At 42.9% G+C, this 22,621-nt stretch overlaps 1 protein-coding gene and 1 long non-coding RNA gene across 10 annotated transcripts in view; one reads left to right on the top strand and one right to left on the bottom strand.

Annotated features, from left to right (window-relative positions):
- Window positions 1–22,621, bottom strand: part of LOC6537706 (sterile alpha motif domain-containing protein 5) — a 155,442-nt gene that overhangs the window by 92,268 nt on the left and 40,553 nt on the right. For all 9 annotated transcript variants that reach the window (XM_039376426.2, XM_039376427.2, XM_039376428.2 and 6 more), the window contains exon 4: window positions 20,710–21,532. In XM_039376426.2, coding sequence (XP_039232360.1) covers window positions 20,710–21,069 — 360 coding nt within the window. In that variant the 5' untranslated portion in view covers window positions 21,070–21,532. The remainder of the gene's footprint in view (window positions 1–20,709; window positions 21,533–22,621) is intronic.
- LOC120321986 lies at window positions 1,518–3,076 on the top strand. The gene is made up of 2 exons (XR_005561731.2): window positions 1,518–1,955; window positions 2,661–3,076. It is a non-coding gene; the product is annotated as an uncharacterized LOC120321986 (long non-coding RNA).

Genomic DNA, 22,621 nt, shown 5'->3' with positions numbered 1-22,621 from the left:
TTATTAAGATAAGCATGTTCTTATACTAACTCGTTTGAATCCATCTTTGCTAATCATATTTGTATTTGATTAGAACTAATTTCTGTAAAGTCGCTTTTGATTCTACTAATTTGACCAGCACTGTGCTGGTATATCCTCTACATTTTTTATTGTTCTGTTTGCCTTTGAGATTTCGCAGCCAAGCGCAACTCGGCTGACAATGACTTTGCCCTTTTTCGCCGGGTTTTTATTGCGGCCGCATCGCTGTGTTTTATAAATCTCATTTTCAAGAGGATTTGTGTGCCTGTCAAAATGTTGATGTTTCACAAAACACTCGCCCTCTCGAAGCTCTCGATGCTACAGACGCAGACGAAGCGAAGCTGTTCTGCTCTGCTCGATTTCAATCATGATCGATTTCATTTTCAGCCTCGGATTGTATTCTTTTTTTCTTGTGTTTTTCTTTTTGCTTTTTTGTTGCTCCTCAGTGCGCGTTTTGATCGCCGCTGTCTGGGAATTATACGATTTCGCTGCATTGAATTACCCCGTCAATGTCGACAGTCTTGCCCCAACTGACTCTGACTTTTGCGGTCTTTAACTCTTGGCGCTGCGGCCAAATTACAACAATTTGTTTGCCTTATAAAGTTAAGCCCAGAACAAAGGCCGCAGCCAACACACAATCATCATTATCGAAATGTCATAAAACCAAATGAGCGGGCATTATTCAATTTTAAACAACGTACCAACCGGGCATCATCATCCTCGGACTCGTTCTCGTTCTCATCCTCATCCCCATTCTCAGTCGCAGTCGCAGTCTCATCCTCGGTTTTTATCCCAACGGGAGCAAAAGCGGCAGCAGCTGCCAAACAACTTAATACAGACAAAAGCCATGAGATGGCGATGGCTGGCTTCCCAAACCCGGATGGATGGAATGGATGCCGAATTCTTGGCCAGCCGAAATAAATGTTTCAACTGCCACGAATGCCCTTTCACTGCGCCTCCAAGAAAACTGCTTGCTTGCTTGCGCCCGAGTAAGAAAATAAAGAAAACAAAAAACAACAACGTAGGAATACAAACAAACAGCCAAAAATTAAGCATAATTACTGACAGCAATCGAGGCGGCCCCACACACAGGCGGCGGCCAAAACCAAGGGCTACGTGAAGGCAGTCCAGGATCTCAGACGCAAACTAAGGGATGCACTGCGCAAAAAAAAAAGGTCTGGCCCAATGGCAAGACGAAGTTCAAATGAGAAAGTCCGTAAACCAACACCTAGCATTCACCATAATCGTGTCCAATTTTAGATACAACATATACTTTTACTAATAGGACCCTTGTTTCATTTAACTACGTCAAGATGAACTCATCCTCCTCCGTTAATGATTAGAATTTCCATCGAAGTGAGTTTTTTTCTTCCAGTGCTGGGCTGGGCCAAAACGTTTTCATTAAAATTGCTGGCTTGGCCAATCTGCGGGCCACGCACAACAAGAGCGGCAGGAAAATAAAACTAAAAACAAAAAAAAAATACTTGGAGCTTGCTCCGTAAAATTGCAATTTGGCTGGTGAACGAAACGGAGTGGGACAATTATAAGCATGACAAATGAATTTCGCATTGGGGCCGGTGTTCTGAATTCCCTGCCCATGCCCATGACCAAGTTCCCAGGAAAACTGTCAGTGGAGGATCAGTGGCGTTGAGACAGATCCAAAAGATCAGAGGATCAGAGAGTTGGAGGATCAGAGGATCGGGTCGCAGCTGTTGCCGCTGGGCACACACCTTCAACTCGTTGAGGGTCTTTTGCATCTCAGGCTCGTTCCGTTCCGTTTCGTATCGTATCGTATCGTTGCAGTTCGTGCGTGTTGCGTTTTATATGAATAATTGCATCAAGATTTTTGCCAACTCTTAACTCTTTTGCGGTCGACTGTGGCAGCTGCCCCAACGGCCCAACTGCACTGGACACATCATTTCTGTGGCCGTTTCAAGGTGAATTTCAGTTGTGTCGACCGCAGACAACGTGACAGGCCCTCGACCACCATGAATTGCGAACTGCGAACTGCGAGCTGTAGATGCAGCCGAATCGAGTCGAGTCGAGTCCCGTCCGTCGCACCCATTTCAATTTAATTCACATTTTCAGCACATTAAAGTGTGCGGGCTTAAAGCTGCGGAATATTCATATTTATGTTTGAGGAATTTTCGTGCTTATTTACACACATACACATACACATACACACATGAACACATGATGGCTTCGCACTCACATATTCTCCTTTCGCTTTTTGCTGCCTGCCACTTTGCATTTGTCTGACGCTGCGTATACTTGATTTTTCTGTTCTCTTGCATAACCAAATCTCGCATTTTTTCGTGGGGCCACCTCATCGCCCCTCATCATCACACAATATCCTTTGGCATGTCGACGCTTTTTGCATCTTTTATGACGAAAGCATTTCATGTTTTTGTTACCCGCTTTTTTACATATTTTTGGCATTGAAAGCGCTCCAAGAATTACAAACTAAGCGAAATGATACAGATGTGAATTTGTAGAAATGGGTTTCTTGAAATGTTCCTTGCTATAAAGGTAACCAATTGATCATTTAACAAATTTAAAGCTGTTACATATTTTATTTAAAAAAGAAAAACATTTAAATATTTCAATAATTGAAATCTTCACATCAACCTTTTTGCAACCAGCTGTAGCCGTCTTCACACAGAAACACGCACATTTTTGGCATTCATAAAATGTTGCAGCGAAACCAACAAACCAGAAGCAACAAAAAAAAATAAAGAAAAAAAAGCTAGAGAGGACACAAACGGGACATGAAATTGTTTTGCACATAACAGCAAGCAAACAAACATGAAAAGGGATATGGATGCGGATAAACGAATATGATTGCCGCGGCATGTGAAAAAAGCATAACTGAAATATTCTTGCCGCTTAAAACAAACAGGCGTAAAAAAATGAAACAGCCAAAGGAGCACGAACTGGGCATTTTGTTTGCTTTTTTATTATATTGCTCGCCCTTTGAAAGTAAATTTGAAAAAATATTTTGATAAAACCAAAATGTTATTTGTCTCGTTAATGTAATGAAAACGACTTGCTAAAAGGATTAAATTTGCATTGCATTTAAGCGAAAAATGTGGGCATACAACATACAATTATTTCAGGTGCATATATGGTGTGGTTTTTAAAATGGGAACAGATTACACTTTAAGCTAGGCTTGGATGTTGTATGTGATATTTAAATTTAAATGTTTCCACTAATGTTTTTGATATTCTCTTGCAACGTTCAATTGATCCCAGCCTCAGATTCCTACAACTCTATGTGGGTCATAAAAAACATAGTGTAAACGGCATGATATCATTCTGCTTTGGGGCGATATGCGTAGAGATAGGGCATGTGGCCTTATAAGGTGGGGACTGGGGACTCCCTGCTGAATATTTTATGCGTACTGCACGTGTTTGTGTTTTAATTAACAAAGGCAAGTAGCGGGCAACAATAAAAAGGCCATATTAAATTGGGTGCGTGTGTGCCCGGATGGTTGATGGGTGTGTGTAAACGCTGTTAAAAGTTGCTCCATTAACCGAACGAACTCCACTGTGCAGCAAGCGGCGACTTCTGTTTTTCTGTCTTTCTGTTCTTCGATGTGGCAGAGTGATGGCTGATTTGCTGCCTTCACCTTGGCGCTCGTAAAAGTGTAACAAAATGTTTACCAATTAAGCAAAGAAAGCTACAAATAAAATACGAAACCGGTATGCTGGATTAATTGCGTGGGATTATTTAAGTGCGTTTTTATGCATTACCATTAAGTGCTACATAGACCAGTCATAGTAGCAATGCTTCAGGAATTCATTTCGCTGCAGATTTGTGGGCAGGAAATTTTGGAATTTGGGGTGGTAGTGCCTTAGTGGGTCATAAATCAAGTGTCGTAGGTGTTGACGATCCACACAGTTAGTTAACATCCTCGCACCAGGTCTTTTTCCCAGCTGCGTGTGTTTGGATATTTAAATTTTCAGCAAAGTGTTGCCTAGTTTTCGGGCGAAGCAATTAAGGCTCATTAGCGCGAACACTGCGTATACGCAATGTAGTTGTTTAGTTTTTGTCAAGCCAACGAACTTGATGAATGACTGCCCAAAATACCGGGCCATTTATCATGCGTTCTTGGAATCTTAAGCAGGGCAATTATTGCTGCTGTCGATCAATAAAATTAATTATTACTTAAGCCTCAGTCTAGATTACTGATGAAATTATCATATTATAATGCCATAAAGTGGAGCAACTGAAGTGTGGCAAACTAAAATCATTTATTATGCATTGGCACGCTCCTTTTTGCAGGGCCAGGCAGGGATTTTCCGCACCATTCCAACATTAATTTCCCCTTTTAATTAGTAATTTAACCAAGCTGCTGAAGGATTATTAAGCGTGCGTTCAATTTTCGCATTTTTATTAATCAGCTTAAAATTACCCTCGTATTTATAGATAAAAACTATTTTCGATTCAATTGCTAATACTGCGTGCGTTTTTAATGCAAATTTGTGGTTTCATGCATGCTTAATTGCAAACCCATTGCCGGGCATTTATAATTGCCATGTAATAAGTTTCGCTCAAAAAATGATGAAAAAATTAAATCACTAGCAAAAACAATCGATAGTTAATTAGCCTTTATGCGAAGGCATTCTATTGTTGTCCCCTGCATTGTACTTTTTATTTTTGGCGTTTCGCTGCATTTTAATTGCAGTGGAAAATGTAGTTCTTCATAAAGGATTCATTAGAATGATTATAACTATTATTATAATTATTTTTAAACCGATTTAAGCCTAGTTAGTTATTGCAGCTGACATTGTTTCTCATTAAGCTGACTGTTGGCCCGAAAGCGAAATTTCTTTGATATCCAGCTTAAATTATCCATTTGCGTTAGTTTTTTTTTTTTTTTTATATATATTTTTATCAGTGTCTGCCTATCCCTTTTGATTTTTGTTTATGTGAAAAGTCAAACAGAATTTCAATTAAGTTAAATACTTCAACTAAAATTGAACTAAAATGCAATACAAAAACCTGCAGGAGTTTGGTGCTTCATCAACCTCATTGCACTTGAAAATCGAAACCAATCTGCAGCAATTGGTTAACAGTGAATAAACGCTAAGTGCGATGATGCAAACAGCAACATATGAAATGCGAAATTATATAAATATATATTGATTCCACGAGGAATCACAGTGTGTTTCCTTTCGTGTATAATTTACTGATAACTTTAAGGGATAACTACTGTACTAGATAATAAACACATATTCACGCAAACAAAGTGCCCTTTCCTTTTCAAAAAGGATTCCTTTCTTTTCCCCTGGAGAGTCAAACATTTTAGCATCCGCTTCATTGGCGCTCATCATTTTATTTGTTTAGACCATCGACGGTTTGATATCAGTGTGTGTGTGTGTGTGTGTGCTTGTGTTTGTGTGCTCAAATCGATATGGAATTTTATTTCTTCTATTTGCAGTTTTATTACACGTTTTATTTTTATTCCACTTACACTTTTTTATATTTGGTGGCTGCCCACCACTCATAATGAAAATGGTTTTCACAAGTGGCCTTCACTCTGAAGTACAGCAACAATAAAAAAAAACCCACAGAAAATACATATAAATCAAACAGAATTGAAATCAAAATTTTTTTTCCCAGCAATATATTTGCACACATAATATGCGCCTTAACGCTCAAATACGCTCTCAATTGTCCAAATTTTTGCGAATCTCTGTTGGGCAAAAAAAAAAAAGAAAATAGAAGAGGAACTCAAGTGCAGTCTGCTGGGGGCGTGGCAGTTAAGTGGCTCTGGCAGGGCAAATAAAAATTGTTATACAATATAAATAGAAAATAAAGATTCTTTTTTTTTTTTTTTTTTTGTATTTTTTCGCATTGTTTGGCACTCGTATTTTGTTGTGCGGGAATTTTTCAAGTTGTCTGCCGCCAGTTCGGAAATATTTAATTTACCAAGCGGTATGGGGGCAGAACATTACCTTTTGTCTGCATTTCTCTGACGCTGCTGCTGCTGCTGGCTGGTTACCTTTGAAACGCCGCCGCATGTGTGGGAGTTTCTTTATGCGCCATAATTATGTCATTTAAATGCAACAAGCTCCATGCGAGCCAGTCCACCAATCCACCAATCCCCCAATCCACCAGCCAACCAAACGGAGAGCCAGCAAGTCAGTCAGTCAGTCAAGCAGCCATCTCCTCTGGGGCGGAACGATAATTCATAATTAAAAAAACATGCAACTTGCTCATCTGCCGTCAAAGGGATGGAAAGAATCATTGCAGCAGCACGCCTTGAGCCAGGCTCCAACTTTGGCTATAGATGTGGCTTCGGTTCAGCTCCAGCTTCAGCTTCAGCTTGAGTTTGAGTTTGAGTTTCAGTTCAGTTCAGTTCGGTTTCAGAGAAGAACCAAAAGAAATGGAGCCCGCCCAGCCTCCTTTAGTTTGCCTTTTTTTTCCACGAGGAGTATGGCGTGGCGCGCGACTGTTAATTAAATGAGCGAGCAGGCAAACGAGCAAACGACTGATGGACGTGAGCCAAGGATCCACGGATCCGTGGAGCCATGGAGCCATGATGCCATGGGTACAGGGACAGGGACAGGGCCGGCATAACCGGGCCAGACTACAGATACCAAGGCGAACGAGTGGGTGTGCGGCTAAATTGCTAAATGAGATTTGCCGAGGACACCCGCATGCAATAGCAAATACACATACACACACATATGTACGTTCGCTGGCAGACAGACAGTCACATGAGGCACAAAGGGTTAATAGTGCATAGTTGCAAGTTGTTTGGGTGTCATCGTCAGCGTCTAAGCCAACTTGGTCGCTGGGAGTTGCCTTCTAATTAAGGCCCAGAACAGGCAAGGCTGCACTCAAAGAAGAGGCATCAATTTGCCTACTTTATTATTTAGAAATTCTAAAAGAAAAACTTGGTTTCTAAGTGCTTGGCAACTGATTGAATTTAAGCTCGCTGAAACTTCTTGTTGAGTTTTTAGTTTTGAATAAACCAAGTATGATTTATATGTCGAGAAAAGGGTATATATATATTTGGATTTGTTTCTTACAGATACTTTGTTTCTTTTTAAGTACTTATTTACATTTTTCAAAGTGTAGGTTGCATGCCAAGTGTGAATACCCCACCCTAAATGTCCCATTCTCACTAGTCTGCGGCTTTTGCATTTTGTCGCTCATTAGTTTATTGCCGAAAAAAGAAAGACGGTGCAGGCAAAGCACAGCACAGCACAGCTCAGCACATAGGAGAGAACAAAAGCCTGACTTGGAGTTCAACTACCCGGCGACTGGGGCAATGCGGGTTAATTGCCAGCCAAGGATGCCCCCTGTGGCTCCTGCCCCACCAGCCCCCCGCCTACAGCCACCAGCTTGCCACACAGCTCCTGCCAATTAGCGGCATGCGGAAGTTGCCACTTCTCTGGCTGCAGTTTTGCTGTGTGTATATTGGGTGTGTATTCTTCGGCATTAAATCACTGGTAACTTTAAGACTTGTCAAATTACGCATACGACGCGCTGGCTCCCCCGAAGCCACGACCCCATCCATTTGCCAATCAAACACCGAGTTGTCAGCATAAATCTTGGACCCACTCCACTCCACCACCACCATCAAGACCACGACTACGACCAGGAGCAGCAGCAGTGCAACTCCACCACCAGGCACCACCAATACAATCACCACCACGGGTGTCTTTCTGGGCCGCGTTGACAGGCCTCGAACGAACATGGGGCGTTGATGCACATATGTCACATGATAACAACATGAGGTCCATCCAACAGCCGGGCAAAAGTAAATATAAATTTAAGCAAAAATCACCCAGCTCCATGTGTAGGCGGTGCGGAGTGAAACCGGCAGTGTAGCCCTACAGACAATGGACCAAAAGCCAGAGCCCAGACCCCAGACAGACCATGACTTGACTGAAAGGTGTTGCCAACTGAATTGAAGGCATGTCCATGTAATGCAAACCGAAATAAATAAGTAAAAAGCCACAGCAAGTACACAACAGAAAATCGTAGGCTCCTTTTATTTCGTTGCCATTAAAAGCTAAATTTCTGGCAAGCTATCAAAGCGCCGTTGCTACTTTTTCCATCTTGATTCAAGTTTTCATGATTTCATATTATAACACTGAATAAACTTTTTTTCCGTGTGCACAAGACCAATGCCAATAAAAAACTAAGGCCGCCTCATAGTTTGTTGCCTGTTTTGGCATGTGTCAAGCCAAGTCTTCCAACGAGCTCATGTCCATCAATTCAAGGCGCTGCAGGCGCCGCTCGTAACTTCCTCTATACTCGTGTATCTTTTCTACCCCGCCCGATTTTGTTGCAATTAATTTCTAATTAAAGACAGCCTCGAAATGGGTCAAGAGGTGCTGGGCGCCCGAAAAAATAAAACACAACCAAAAATCAAGAGAAGGAAAAATGAAAAGTAAAGTGTAGATGGGAAAAAAACAGAAACTGTTACATGTGGGGAGCTTGGCACGATTAGCTGCAGCCTAGATCTCTTGCAGCAACACAGGCACTTCATTAAATATTTAAATGAGCATCCTGTTTTCTCTTTTTTTATTTTTTTATTTTTGCTGGTTTCTTCTCCACATCTCTCTGCTGTTTTTTCTCCGCTTTTTTCGAGTTTGCAACAAGCAGCAAGCAGCACCTACACACAAAGGGAGGACGACTGCCTCTGCATATGCAGATTCATAAGCAGTTAATTAAGGCCGAGCGGTGGAGAAGCGGCAACCGAAACTGGGTCTGGAGTTTGGGGCAGGACAGTGTTGCTCCTGATGCTGTTGGTGCTGCTGCGGTGTGGCAACGGCAACACATCTGCAACTACAATCAACAAGCGAACAGAACAGTACAGAACACAACAGCCAGCGAGCAAGCAACTCACAAAAAGTGAAAACCATATAAAAATGGCTTTTGCCCCAAGCTGGGGCCGTAAGTTTGGGGCAAGGCCTCCTCCTCCTTCATTCTGCCGCTGGCTGTTGGCCGCTGCTGCCTGCGGCTCAGACAGTCGTGCCACATATTTTACACATTTCATTTTCACTGCTGCACGAATTTATTTGGCAATAAGAGCAAAGCCGACAGACCAACATACAGATCAGAGCAGAGTCAAGAAATTGCACGAGGCCCTATGAATACATTCAAAGCATTCGCATTCACTGCGGCAAAATTGTTTCTAGAAATGGCAATTAATAGGAAACAACTATGTTGCAAATGAGAAAAGCTTTAAAAATATGTAAGCATATATAATTATACAATTATGAATTGTATTCTTATAGATTGAAAAGAAAATGTTTACATCAACGTCTTAGACTTATGGTCTCATTAAGCATTGCACACTTTTCGCTCACTGTATGTTTACAACCGTGCGAGAGCCCGGGTAATTTTCATATGTACAAGTGAAATATTATTTATAAAATTCCTCGCCCTGTTGGGTGGGCGTAACTGCGGCACTGCGCTACGCCGTAAATTATGTCATTTTAGACAAGTGCGCCACGGCGAATTCGTTTTAGCATATGCATATGGACATGGATATGGATGTGAATGCCTCCCCCCACACGCTCATTGAGATTTTCGCTTTATGGAATTGGGTTGAGTCCCGTCTCAGTCTGTTGGGTGTTTTATGGATGGAGCCAGGATAGAAATGGGAGGGTATCCAGAGGATTCGGGGCAATCAGGGGGAGAATCTAGGGAATAAAGGGACTGAGGCAGAAATTATTATGCATTTTGTCTTGCCTCTGGAAACGGGGATTGAAGTGCTCGACTCGTGGTGGCAGGGCATGCGAAATTAGTTGGCGCTGGGTGGAGTGTTTGGGAATTTGCGAGGCTGTGAGTGAGAGAATGTATCTGGGAAATGGAGCTGCAGTTGGGTGCTATATGAAAATTGATATGAATTGGGGCTGAGCAGCTCAGACAGCTGTAAAGTGACAACACTTTTGATAGACCATGACAGATGGAACTGAATTCATACATGGGTAGTATATACATACGTCTGAAAATGGTTGCTTAATTGTCATGATGAACCTAACTCGGTCATGGCATATTAAACTTTCGCGGATGAGAAACGTTTAATAATGTTAGGAATTTACAAAGCATTTAAATAGAAATAAATTGCTTTGCAAGTGGTTGCATCAACAAATTTCAGGAATTCTAAGAATATACATACGTTTCAGTGAGCAATGGATACACTTTTTTACAAAGCAAACTTAACATAATTGTATTTGCAATTATCTTCTAGATTGCATATTTGATGTGCTATCTGTTATCTTACACACTGCTCAGTGTAGTTGTAACCATAGGATATTTACATTATTCTGTTTATCCTAGCATTATTCTGATTAATTCCTGCATTTTGTGGTAGCACCTTCCCAAGCATCCCATTCCCACATACAGCAGACCAATTCAATTTTCGTATCTTATCGGCCTGACCATTCGCAACCTAAGCGATCCGACTCCATCTCAATTTTCGCTTAAACAATCCGACATATATACCCCATTTAAAGGCAGCTAAGACCCACATCCACTTCTCACACCTCTTGGTCATGGTCTTCGGTCCAGTCCCTCGGCCCGTTTAGAATTTCATCTGCAACTGCAACAACACTCGTCTGCTTACTAATGTCAACCAATTCATTTCATTGAGTGCAATGCGTTGGCACCAAGCAACACGAACTGGGAACCGGAGTTTGGAGTCTGCAGTCTCGAGACTGGCGACTGTAAAGGAAGCGTCCGTGTCCGAGTCGGTTTCTGGCATTTAAGGCGCATGTTCTTCATTGGCTTAGCCTCAGGGTCAAGTTCAACGACAACCGAGTTGCAAATGGAAAAAAAAGCAGACCCAAAGACACATGTGCACGGAGAAAAAACTGTTCAGTAATGTAAAACCATATTTTTAAAAGATATACCTTTCCTTTAGTACTGTTCAGTCTGAAATATTTGCTTAAAAAATAAAACTAAGAAATTCTATAAAAATAAAAAATCTGTATTTTACAATGCAAGATCACATTAAAAGCTGTTTTAATTGTAGAAATTAAAAATGTAGATACATTTTCTCCCCGTGCATCTTTTGCTACGGCAGTCGTAAAGCGTAGCCAAAGCGTTTGCATATCGCATATCTAAATGAGGTGATGATGCTGCACATATCAGCAGAGATACAACGCAACAACATAAACATTGCCATGGCAATGGACCAGAACTGAAGTCGGGTCTCCGTCTCCGTCTCCGTCTCCTCCGATGAGCTCTGATGAGAGACCCGGCCGAAAAGGAGGCTCAAATGTCCACTTGAGTGGGAAGCTTGAACATGAAATGTTTGCGCAACCAAAGCAGCAACAACAACAACAACAACCACCGACAAACTCTGGGCAGTGCCAATTATGAAAACTGATATGCTTGCGAATACCCGTTGATGAGCGAGCTTCATCCTGAGCTTCAAAGCGAAGCGAAACGAATCGAATCGCCAGAATGCGAGTCGTCAGGAGATAAGATTCCCGGTCGGCGCTCGAAATTCGGCTGGTTATTGGACACTCCACAGATGCCACGCGTCGCACAATCAACTAAAATTAATTAAGCAGCCAGCAGGCAGCCGGACGGACAGGCTAATGAAAATGTAATATTATCGAGCAAATCAAGGGGTCCGATTCTGGCAAAGGATTGGATTTAGGAAGCAGCCGCAAGAGGAGCCCAGCGATTATGTATGGCCAGTAATTAGGGCTCAGGAAATGTGGAGTGGCCAAATGGAAGGCAATCCTATGCATGAATTTCCGAAAAACGATGTTCTTAAAAATAATATACCTTATTTCAAAACGAACTAAAGGAAACAATGAATGCGCTTTTTGAAATATGCCTCTGATCAATGTGCACTTTCCGATGGCTGAAAAAGTAATTAAGCCAAAGTTAAATGCAAATAAATAAATGAGAGCTCATTGTTGCTGCAGTTGCTGTTGCAGTTGCGTCTGCCAAACATAATTCACTTGAAGCAACATGCAGGGAAAATGCCAAATGTCGTCGGTGCTCCCTCCTCCGCCGAGTGAAAATTTATGACCCCCAGGCGAAGTCGTTGACTGACCAAAAAAAGCCAAAGAAAGAAAAGGAAGGAGAAAAAGGGGAGCAGCCACCGCAGCAACTGCAGCGGATGCAACTGAACTGAATGGTGCAACAATGTCAACCGAGGGAGGGGCACGCAAGGGGACAAGTGTCCCTCCAATGGCGGCAATTTATGTGCAGAAATATTGTGGAAATTGTTTGAGTTTAACAACTAAATTTCCTCCTTTGTGTGGGTGCTCCAAATTGGTTTTTGCGTGCAAGCCTTTTCCGAGGTGATAAAATGGTGCAGGTGGCCGCCAAATGGAAATGTATTTAGTGAGGTGTGGCTGTTGGCTGTGCCTGGTTGGTTGGTTGTGTTTTGGAGTCCAGGGATTAGACGCCAACCGATTCGGGGGAATTGTAAATTTATGGCACCGGCGTGTCATGTGAAAGAAGCTGATGGCTTAACCCATGCTGGTGGACAACCGTGACAACCCCCAACCTAGTTAGTCTAGCCCCACCAATGATCATCGCCATCATCATCATTATGCAAATCCTTACGAGGAGGCTGCACAAAATGTTCAACATTTATATCAAATGTCAGACGACCCCAAATTGCCAAATGAATCATAAGTAACGTATCGGAGTGAGAGTGGACCACCATAAAACAGGAAATATATTTATGAAGTAACCCATGAAATACTCCTGCACAGAGAGAAAAAGTACATGAAACTCAACATTTCAGATGAGCATAGAAACTTCTAATATTAGAAGCTTATGAAGAAATACTATGGAAAAATATAAAAAATAGATTTTTGGAATATATTTTGCTATTTAAAAATGTAATTCTTATAAAACGATACCAATGGTAAATAATTCGCTCATCATTTTTCGCAGTTTTGGAGACTGGAAACAGGAGATAGGAAGGGAAAACGCTACGCCTACGAGCAGAGACAGAGGGCAATGTCTGCACATGCAGAAATAAACGTGAAGCACCCACTCCCACACACACTGGAAAACACACACCCAATGTCCACGACTTGGAGCTCAAAGCTCAGCAGAAAACTGCAGGCGGCTGACCAACATAAATGGCGCAAAGTTGAAATGTTGACAGGGCCACATTCGTTATGACGTCGCACAGAGAAAGAGACCGATACAGAATGCGAAAGAGAGATAGACAGAGAGAAAGAGAGAGCGAGCAGTGTGAGGAGGAAGAAAGGCAGACAGAAGTAAGTAAATCAAGTTGTAGGTAAGTGAGATTTATGCTTATGTCGTTTAGTGTAAGCCAAACAACATCTCGCAACGTGAACGACCATATCCCCATCCTGAACCACAGTGAAACCTTTTACTCCACCCGCTGCAACAGCCAAAGCATCCATCTCGGCATGGGGAGAGTTATGACAACATGGCCAAGGCAAAAATCAAAAACTCAAACCAAAGCGACCCAAAAATCCATGAGCTGAGGAGCCAAGCAGATATGAGTTGCCTCCACTCTACTACACTCCACACCTATAACCCCAGAAATTCCCATCTCTTCGTGGCCCCGAGCTGCGTTTGCACCAAATTCTGTGACTATTTGCACAACATTTGCAGCCAGGTTTTTTTTTTTTCTTTTTTTTTTGGAGAAGACTAGGCAGTTGCTGCGAATCTGCGATCTAGCTGCAACAGTTTTTCGATTCACTGAAATTTGCATTTATACCCTAGTTTGGGGTGTTGTGATATCTTGAGGTTGTTTGAAAACATAAAAACTCTTGGCACATCTTCTTGATAAGCCTCAGAATAAATGTACATCTTTTGCAATACAGTATATTATATTATATTTAAATATTGCCTTATACCGTAAATGCTTAAATTATCCTTTGCCATGTTTGGGTATTTAGTAGTCGTAATTGAGTGTGAAAATAATTTCATACTTCCATTTTTTTTTTTTTGGTAACTCGTTTCTAATCGCTGCAGCTGCTTGTTAATTACTGCAAACAGAACTGCAATCCAAGGATGCGTCTACAACCAGCACATCCCTGGACCTCCGCTGCATTTGTGCAATGTTTGATTTATGCATGCAGCCTGGAACTGCTCTAATTAGCTTCAGCTTGAAAACCCGGCCCAAATCTAGAGCAAGGAATAGAGATGGAAATGGAATGGAGAGAGGAACGAGGAACGAGGACGAAGTCCCTTTGAATGCAGTTCCTTGCCTTGCCTTGCCAGGCAGTAAATGTGTCAGGCAAACAACTTTCACTTGCTGGTTGTTAATCATTCAGCGGTTGAAGTCAAGAGCAGTGGAATCTGCCTATAGAACCGCCCACTAAAAATCTAGGCTGGTCGCTGGCCGTACGCCCAATTAAAAGCGAAATCGTTCAAAAGGCTGAAAAACAAAACCAAACCAGAAAAATGGAAAAAAGCGAAAAACGAGGAATACAAGCAAAAGGACGGCGGAGAAGCCAACTACTAAGTTGATGACATTAATTGACATTTAGCAGCGACGGGCATATCAATGGACTGGACAGCACAATCACCCCAAAGCCAAAGGAGAGTCCGTTTGAGTCAGGAGATCTGGGGACGGAGCAATGAAGTCGGTACTCTATGCTCCTAGGCCGCCTTTCACTCCACGCAATTGTACAATTGGCTAATGTCACAAAAATCTACAGGCAGTTGTCAACGGCGCTTTGGACGTGGGACTCCCATCATTAGCGTGGCACAATTGTGAAATGTGTAATTGCTGCTACAACAGCAGCAACATCAGCAATGGCAATAGCAATAGCAATAGCAACATCAGCAACAGCGGCAGCAACTATGAGACATACAGACGACACATTGACAGCGAGTTATGTCAACTCCAATGCGATTTGTTTAGCTATCGCATTTCCCCCCCATTGCTGCTTTTTTCAGCTGTGTTGCTGCCAATGAGTATATTTCCTTTCGAATAACATTAATTTAAGGCTAACGAGTGGGAATGGGATGGAGTAGAGTAATCGGAATTCGAACGTTAATATACTTTTATCCGCATACGATGGTCACATTTAAATGGGTTGAGTGACCAAAGCTTAATTTGAAGCAAGCTGAAGAGTTCGCACTAGCAGAAAGGATTTAAGATACCACTTAATAACATGAAACATTTGTATATTATTTAGATTACCATAAATTGTAAGGTACTCCAAAGGCAAGAGTATGAAAAAGCTAAAAGACTTTGGAAACAAATTGAATAAAGGACAAGTCCGCTCCACACCGCTCATCCTCGTCGCCGCTCCTACCACGCGCTGTCTCTCACTGTTTTCTGTAATTGGTTATATGAAACGCACAAGTGGCCCTGGCGTAGGCTGCACTGGCCAACTGGGCAGGCCAACTCCACGTCCTCAAGTCGTCCTCGCTGTCGGTGGATGCCAGCCTGGGCTTTTGGTCCGGGCCCACCGTGGTCCATTGGGGAAGCTGGTCGCGAAGTGCGCGACAAGATTTATAAGCGCCTGTCAACGAGCTAGCAAAGAGAAAGAGAGAGAAACGGAGAAAGAGAAACCGCCGTGGTCACTTTTTGATTTATAAGCAAAATGTTTGCCGCGTTGCTCAAGTATTTATGAAACATTTCAAGCCAGCGGACACGGCGGCTCCTACTCTTTTTTCCAACCAGTTGACACTGGAGTTGTTTGGGGCTTGGGGCTTGGGGTTTGGGGGCCTGGGAGCAAATGGCAGCAGCAGTAAGTAGCCGCAGTAATTGCGGCGGCATGTGAAATATGAGATAAACTCCAAGTAAGGCCAAGTCCATGGATCCACAGTTCGCCAGCTTGCCAGCTCCCCAGCCCCATAGCTCCATAGCTCCATAGCTGCAGCTTCGAAGCATGTGGCAAGTTGTTTAGAACTAACCAAACCAAGGAAACAGCCAACCGCCACGACAGGCAGGCGACAGGCGACGACAGCATTTTGGTGCCACTTTGCGGCGAATGCGAAATAACTTCGCACAATTGAGCATGCCGACAACGGGCAGCCAGGAAAGTAGGAACAAAATAAAAAAAAAAAAAAACACAGAAAAAAGAGCAGTGTCCACAACTCCCAACTTGGGCATTCTATTAAATTAATCGTCAATTATCAACGGAGCTGCAAATTATCCAGGTCTATGGGGAGCAAACAGCTGAAACCAGGATGTAACAATGTATCTCAAAAATGGTGAGGAAAAAGTCATTACACACTTGGCAAACTAAATTATGTGTCGGAAATGTGTTGCGGTATTTGTAAGAGGTATTTGTACCACTTAACTTCAGATGTTCAGTTTCTATAAAACCAATTCCATTTCGAAAGTTTATTCATACATGAAATGTTTCTACTAATTTGCTGCACACCCCTCAACTGAAAGGGCCAACTCTTTATCAGCTAACAAAATCAATTAAACTTGTGCAGTCGGCTCTAATTAAGCCACCAAAAAATAAAGCAAAGACTATTGCCAAAATTTTTAGAGGGCCAAGGATCCGCCCCCGGAAAAAGTAAAAGCACAAGCCTTACTAACATGCAATTGGGCTTGAGCAAACGTCGGAATGTAACGGCCAACTTGTTCGCGTTCGCTTGTTCAATGTGTTTAATTAAATAGCAAGCGTAATTAAATTGCAATTAAATTAATTAAAAAGCACGCAGCCGCAGCACGTTAGCAAACGGTTCGGTTTGCCGTTGTCCTGCCTCCTACCTCCTACCTCCTACCTCCTGTTCCTGTTGCTCGAATTTCAATTCCTGTTCCTGTGCTTCAGCTCATGCTCCTCTTAGGAGGCGGATATATATTTTGAAGAGGGCTTTTCCCGCTGCCATTCAGTCGAGTTTTAGGGTCCAAAACGGATGGCAGGCGGTGTGAAAGGAAAACAAAACAAAAAATACAATGTTGCCCTGGACATGGATTCCCTTTCGGCCCCCACCATTTCCACACCATTTTCAGCGTTTCCACCAATTTCCTCATTTTCCTTTTTGCCGCCGCGCACAATTAGACTTTAATTTTTTATGAGCAATGAATGGTTTCGCAGTTTTACTTTTTGGTGTTAAATGCTTGATTAAGTTGAATGGTGAAAGCTATGCAAATTTTCCCCCTTTTTCCACCGCCCAGGGTGGAAGTTGGAAAATTGGCTGCTTTGATGTTGCTGCTTCGATGCGGAGGGGCGATGATGAAAAACTCCATAACAATTCCCGCTTTTTGTCTTAATTAGTGCAATGACAAAAGTTGAATTCTAGCTGCTGGAAAATGCAGGCTCAAGATGTATGCAGATGTCGAAGGAAATGCGGGTAAATGAAAGAAAACTCACTCCAGCTGCTGAAGACTTTACCAAAATTAATTGGCCAAAGGGTTTGGGGCGATGGTTAATAGAGATTTAGATGAAATCTGTCAAAGATTCTGGGTTGAAGAACTTAACCCTTGGTAAAATAAACAGCAACTGAAACTTGCCTTTACAAACAAAGTTATAATATTAAGCTGAGGGTTAAACTTCAAAGCGACTTAAAAATGTACAAGAAAAGTTTAAAACTTGAAGGGTCATATGTGTTTTTAGAAAATTTGTTTCGCAGATAATCAATGTTATTTATGGCATTTCTTGGAGATATGAAACCTAAACCATAATTCCCGCACACACATGATTTATATTTGCCCATTAATTCCAATTCAGGGGCAGCACATAATCGAAAGTAAATGAGCAGTAAGACCAGACAAGAACAGCACCGACCAACTGACCAATTTCCTACAAAAGTTCCGCCATAATGGGCGAGTAAAATCAACAATAATAAAGCCACACAGCACGTAGGCAAAATGAACAAATTGAATTGCGGCAATTACTTGCCACGCTACGCAAAATCCAGGAAAGCCATGGAAAGGGGCAAAAAGACAATCCAAACTCGAGTTCATAAAAATGAAATCATGCCACAGCTCAGCCAGAAGATCAAAGAGGACAAATCAATAAAGCCCCGGTGCAGAAATAACTTAAAGTCAGCCAAGTCGTTCGTTCGGTCAGCGGGCAGGAAGAATAAAATACAGAGGAAACATACAGGAGACGACCCCAAAGAGCACAACCAACTTGACCTGGTCAAGGCTAAAGGCACATAAAATAAATTTATACAACGGCAAAGGAGGGAAAACTAAAGCAAACTGTCTTTTGATCTATGGTGGCTCCACAGCTACAGATGATGACGATGACGATGATGATGATGATGTTGGTTGTTGGATGATGAGAATGCCTGGATGGCTGAATGGCTGAATGGCCGAATGGCTGGCTCATCCAACAATGTGGAGCAACCTCAACGACCAGTCCCAAGTAAATTGGCATAAGAAATCAGAAATCACAGAAGGCTGCTCCTCGGAGTCCGAGATAAATGGTCATGGCTTCTTTGGCCAAGAGCGAGCGGAGCACCGAATGCAATATTAAGTAAATATACAAAACGTTGTCGGCACTGCGCACAAAACTAATGATGTCGATGAAGCTGGGGGAAAATATCTGCCGATGCCAGGGACTCCCGACTCCCGGCTCCCGGCTCCCGACTCCCGACTCCAACTACGAGTCCGAGAGCCCGACTTGGGTTCAGTTGAGCCTGATAATGATGCGGCAGACAGGCGAAGATACAAACAGACAGGAGAAGACTGGATTGGCGGAGGAAGACGACTGGACACTGGCGATATACACACGCCAGGTAATAAATTTCATTTCTCAGCTGATATGGGCAATTAAGGAACAATTTTGCAGCTGAATGAGTAATAAATAAAAATTGTATGCCAGCGATATATACGCAGATACAAAACTGCAAGACGTCGACGGTTGTCGGTTGTCCGCTGTTGTCCGTTGGTTGTTGGTCGTCAGGCCTTAAAGATAGTTTTCGGGATAAAAATACTCGCGCACACACAAAACTGGCCAACGGTGAAGGAGGCGACCGGTGAGTGAGTGACTGAATGAATGAATGAATGAGGGACTGAAACTGAATCTGAAACTGAGACTAAAAATCTGAGACTCTGCATGCCTGCCCTTTTGATGAAAACAACTCAATGACGTGATTTGTGCCCCCAACGTTGCCGACCATTCCATTCCTTCGCGATATCCTGGCTCATATAAATAAATCACATTTCACTGAACTGATGTGCAAAATTCTTAGTGTCTGCTGAAAAGGTTTCTTCTTCTAAGATTTCCTTTTCTTTGGAGGGGCTATAACTTTAAGCTGCGAAATATTTTTGCATAATAAATCAAACTTCCGCCGGGGCTGCCGCTTCATCTTTAGCCTTTTTCCATAGCTTCAAAGAAGAAGTCCATCAAATGCCATTTATCCGGCAACTTGTCTGCTCTTTGGCATTATTTTAATTACACTCGCTCGCAGCAATAAACCCAGAACCCAGAACCTGAAGCCAGAAGGCTAAAGGTATTTTTTAAATGCTCCTTTGCACTGGAAATAATTCAGGGAAATTCAATACCAGAAATCGAATTTGTGCAAAAATAAATCCTATTAAAATCTCAAGTTTACCTTACACAATCTAATCATTGCTATAACATCTATAGAACTTTTTTTTTATGTTATTTTTTCCTTTATTTTTTGTTGCAACACTTCATTCTCAGTGTACCTGGTGGATTTGCTGGTCAGAAAACGAAACATTTTCGGGGCCATCGGTGCCTTTTTGGTAACACATGATATGTCGCCTACCTGGGAGATGCTTTGGCCAGGAGTTGGAGTTACAGTTTCTGGGATTCAGGGATTCGGGGATTCGGGTACAATGACGACGAGAAGGGGCAGCAAGAGAGAAGCACCTCGCTGCTGAGTGGAGAACAATGGAGACCGGCATGGAGCAACATGACACTCGAGTCTCGAATCTCGAGTCGGTGGATAAGGGGTTATACTATATAGTCGCACTGGCGAAGCCAAAGCTAAAAGCTTCCCATTCCCATACAGAAAGGCCACTGGTCAGCGGAGAGTTGGTGTTGAGCACTTGGATCTGGATGAGAGGAGTCCAAAGACCGAAGGTGGAGTTGCTGCTTTGCCTCTGTTTAAATGTTCTCCATTTTACTGTCAAGTGCGGACCGGACCGGACCGGGTTGACATTTGCCAACGATGCAACTGCCCCTGGGATCCCCCAATCCCCGTTTCCCCCTCCGAAACCCCGGATCCGCTCCTGGTATTCCTTTGCCCTTCTCCATTATTTGATTCTGCTTCGCATGTCGAGAATTTTAATTTAAGTATGTAAACTGACATTGAATAGTTTTTCGCCAGGGAGCAGCATAGCTGGTTCGCTTCCCTATCTTCTTTTTTTTTCGATGTGGGCGGCAATGGAACTGGCTGGGTTCAACCGGAACCCAACCCAAATAAAGGGGGGGTTATTTCATAGTTTAGGGGACCGGGCGAGTGCAATTTCAGTTTTGTTTGCAATTGGATTTCGTAATAGAAAGCTCTGGCCAAAGTTTGGCCTGCAGCGGGTCTGTGCGGGTTATTTCAGCATGCTGGATTGAAAGTTTTATGACAGGCAGCAGGGGCAGATACTTTTTAATAGATATTTAAACCCCCCAAATCCCCCCCTGCCTGGCCACGCCCGGCTACGCCTCAGATATATTCCATATCAGCCAGGAGAGTCGAATTTGGCATGTTAATGATGCTCGGCACGACTTTGCCAAGTTGAATTTTCTGTAGCACAACTTTAGTATGTTTGGGGTAAAGAATTCGAGGGGCTTTATTGGTGATGTAACCCACATATAAAATGCTGCACTTACCGGTGTTGAGTATGGATGCGCAGTGAGCCGGACTCCGTCCGTCTCCAGCTGCTCCCGCAGGACGAGCTCCAGTTCGTTGTTGGGCGGTGTTTCGCAGAGGATTTCCATGCTGCCCGAGAGCGAGTTTGGATCGTTGAGCATAAAGTAGACGGATGCGGCGCCCTTTTCCCTCAGCGATCGGATGCTCTTGAGCAGCTTATGTCGATGGGCAGGATTCTCGACGCCGATGGCGTCCAGATCGGGATCACCGACCTGTTTACAGATCTCCAGGTCGTCGTAGCCATTGTCCAGGAAGCTCTCGGCGTATTGGGCCAGGCCCAAAGCCCTTAGCCACTCGCACACAATATTGCTAACGGCCATGATGATGACGGTAATGGTGATGGTGACGGTGAGGATGATGAGGTGAGTGTATGGTTTCTGGTTGATTTCCGCGCTGGCAGATGGGTGGTGTTTTTACGTAAGACGGAGCTGTGCTGTGTTTACGTGTGTCCTGCGAATTAGCGCTACAAAATGGCTTCTATTAGGTTACGTTGTTGGCTTGGTGTGCTCGTCACGTGCTTGGTGGGGGGGCGAGCAGTGCCACGCCTCCTGGTTGCATGCAATTTCCGTTGCCACTTTAAGCTATTGTATTGTTTTAAATCGTCCTCCCTGGGGCATTTTCTCTAATTTATTTTCCCCGCCCCCTAGACAGTCGTAAAAATTCAGCGCGTACACTCATAAAAATTTATATCGCACTTTGAGCATTTTTAGCATAATCCCAGAAGGCTCCAACTCTGGTTTATCCTCACATTTTGTTTGGCGCCACCGCTTCGCCGCATTGCTCCTGCAAAAATGGATAAAAAAAAAAAATGAAAATGGTGAGTGGGGAAAATTTTAGTAGTCAGCGAAAAACGTTTATTTTCAATAATTTAGAAAGCGGCCGGAAAATTGCATAAATTTGAAATGGCTGGCCGCATATGGTGAGCCCGCATATGTCTATGCAAAATAGATGATATAACCCCCCCTCCCAACCCTCCGCCAATCCATGGCCGGAACCGAACCTCTCGGAAAATCTGGTATTCCCACCATAATATATCTCGCACAAATCAATAGAGCCCGCGGCTATTGCCACAATTGATGTTGATGACGTTCGTTGCGCCGCCGAGATTCAAATCAAACTCAGAATGCTAGAAAATTAATTAAATCCAGTAGCAGCTGCGGTTTGTACAACTGCACACGCCCTCTCACTTCATTTCGCCACCCCATCGAAAATTCCCACAATCTTGCGACTGGGAAACGAACTTCTTATCTAGGTAAAGGGCTTATAATGCGTGCATTCCTGCTCATGCACACATATCGCTCCATCATAGACATATGTATATATATATTCGAACATATATGGGTGGGAACCCCCTGGAAAACTTGCTTCCGCTTTCGAGAATCCATGAGGCGTTAAACGCAAACTAAAAGCTTATACCCACACAAACAGACGATATTTTTATGGAAAGGCGTGTGCCGCGCTTTTGGCTCCCTCGTTCATTGATAAATGATTGATTATCAATCCATTCATGGCTAGTGAGTGAGTGGGTGGGTGTGTTGTGGGCGCACTGCGGTTTCCACAGGCTTAGCACTAAAGTTTAGTGTTTGCTTTTAGTTTATCTTTAATGGATTATTTCAGTGGTTGCTTGACTCGTCAACGAGCAGTCGCAAAAGGAGAAGCGCATAGGAATGCTAAATTACACTATAGATTCCAAGATACCCATTGAATTGAAAAAATACCCATTAATTGCAAAAATACAAATACTCTGTATAATTATGATAGCTACTTAAAAAAAGTATATTCACCAATCTGAGCTGTTTCATTATTAATAATAAAATGTCCAACTTAGTAAATCCAAACAATCTAGAATCCTAGCACACCCTTTCCGTTTCC

Source organism: Drosophila yakuba, chromosome 3R (assembly GCF_016746365.2).
Source record: "Drosophila yakuba strain Tai18E2 chromosome 3R, Prin_Dyak_Tai18E2_2.1, whole genome shotgun sequence".
NCBI lineage: Eukaryota > Metazoa > Arthropoda > Insecta > Diptera > Drosophilidae > Drosophila > Drosophila yakuba.
Note: the sequence above shows the minus strand (reverse complement) of the source record. Positions and strands in the feature narration are given on the sequence as shown.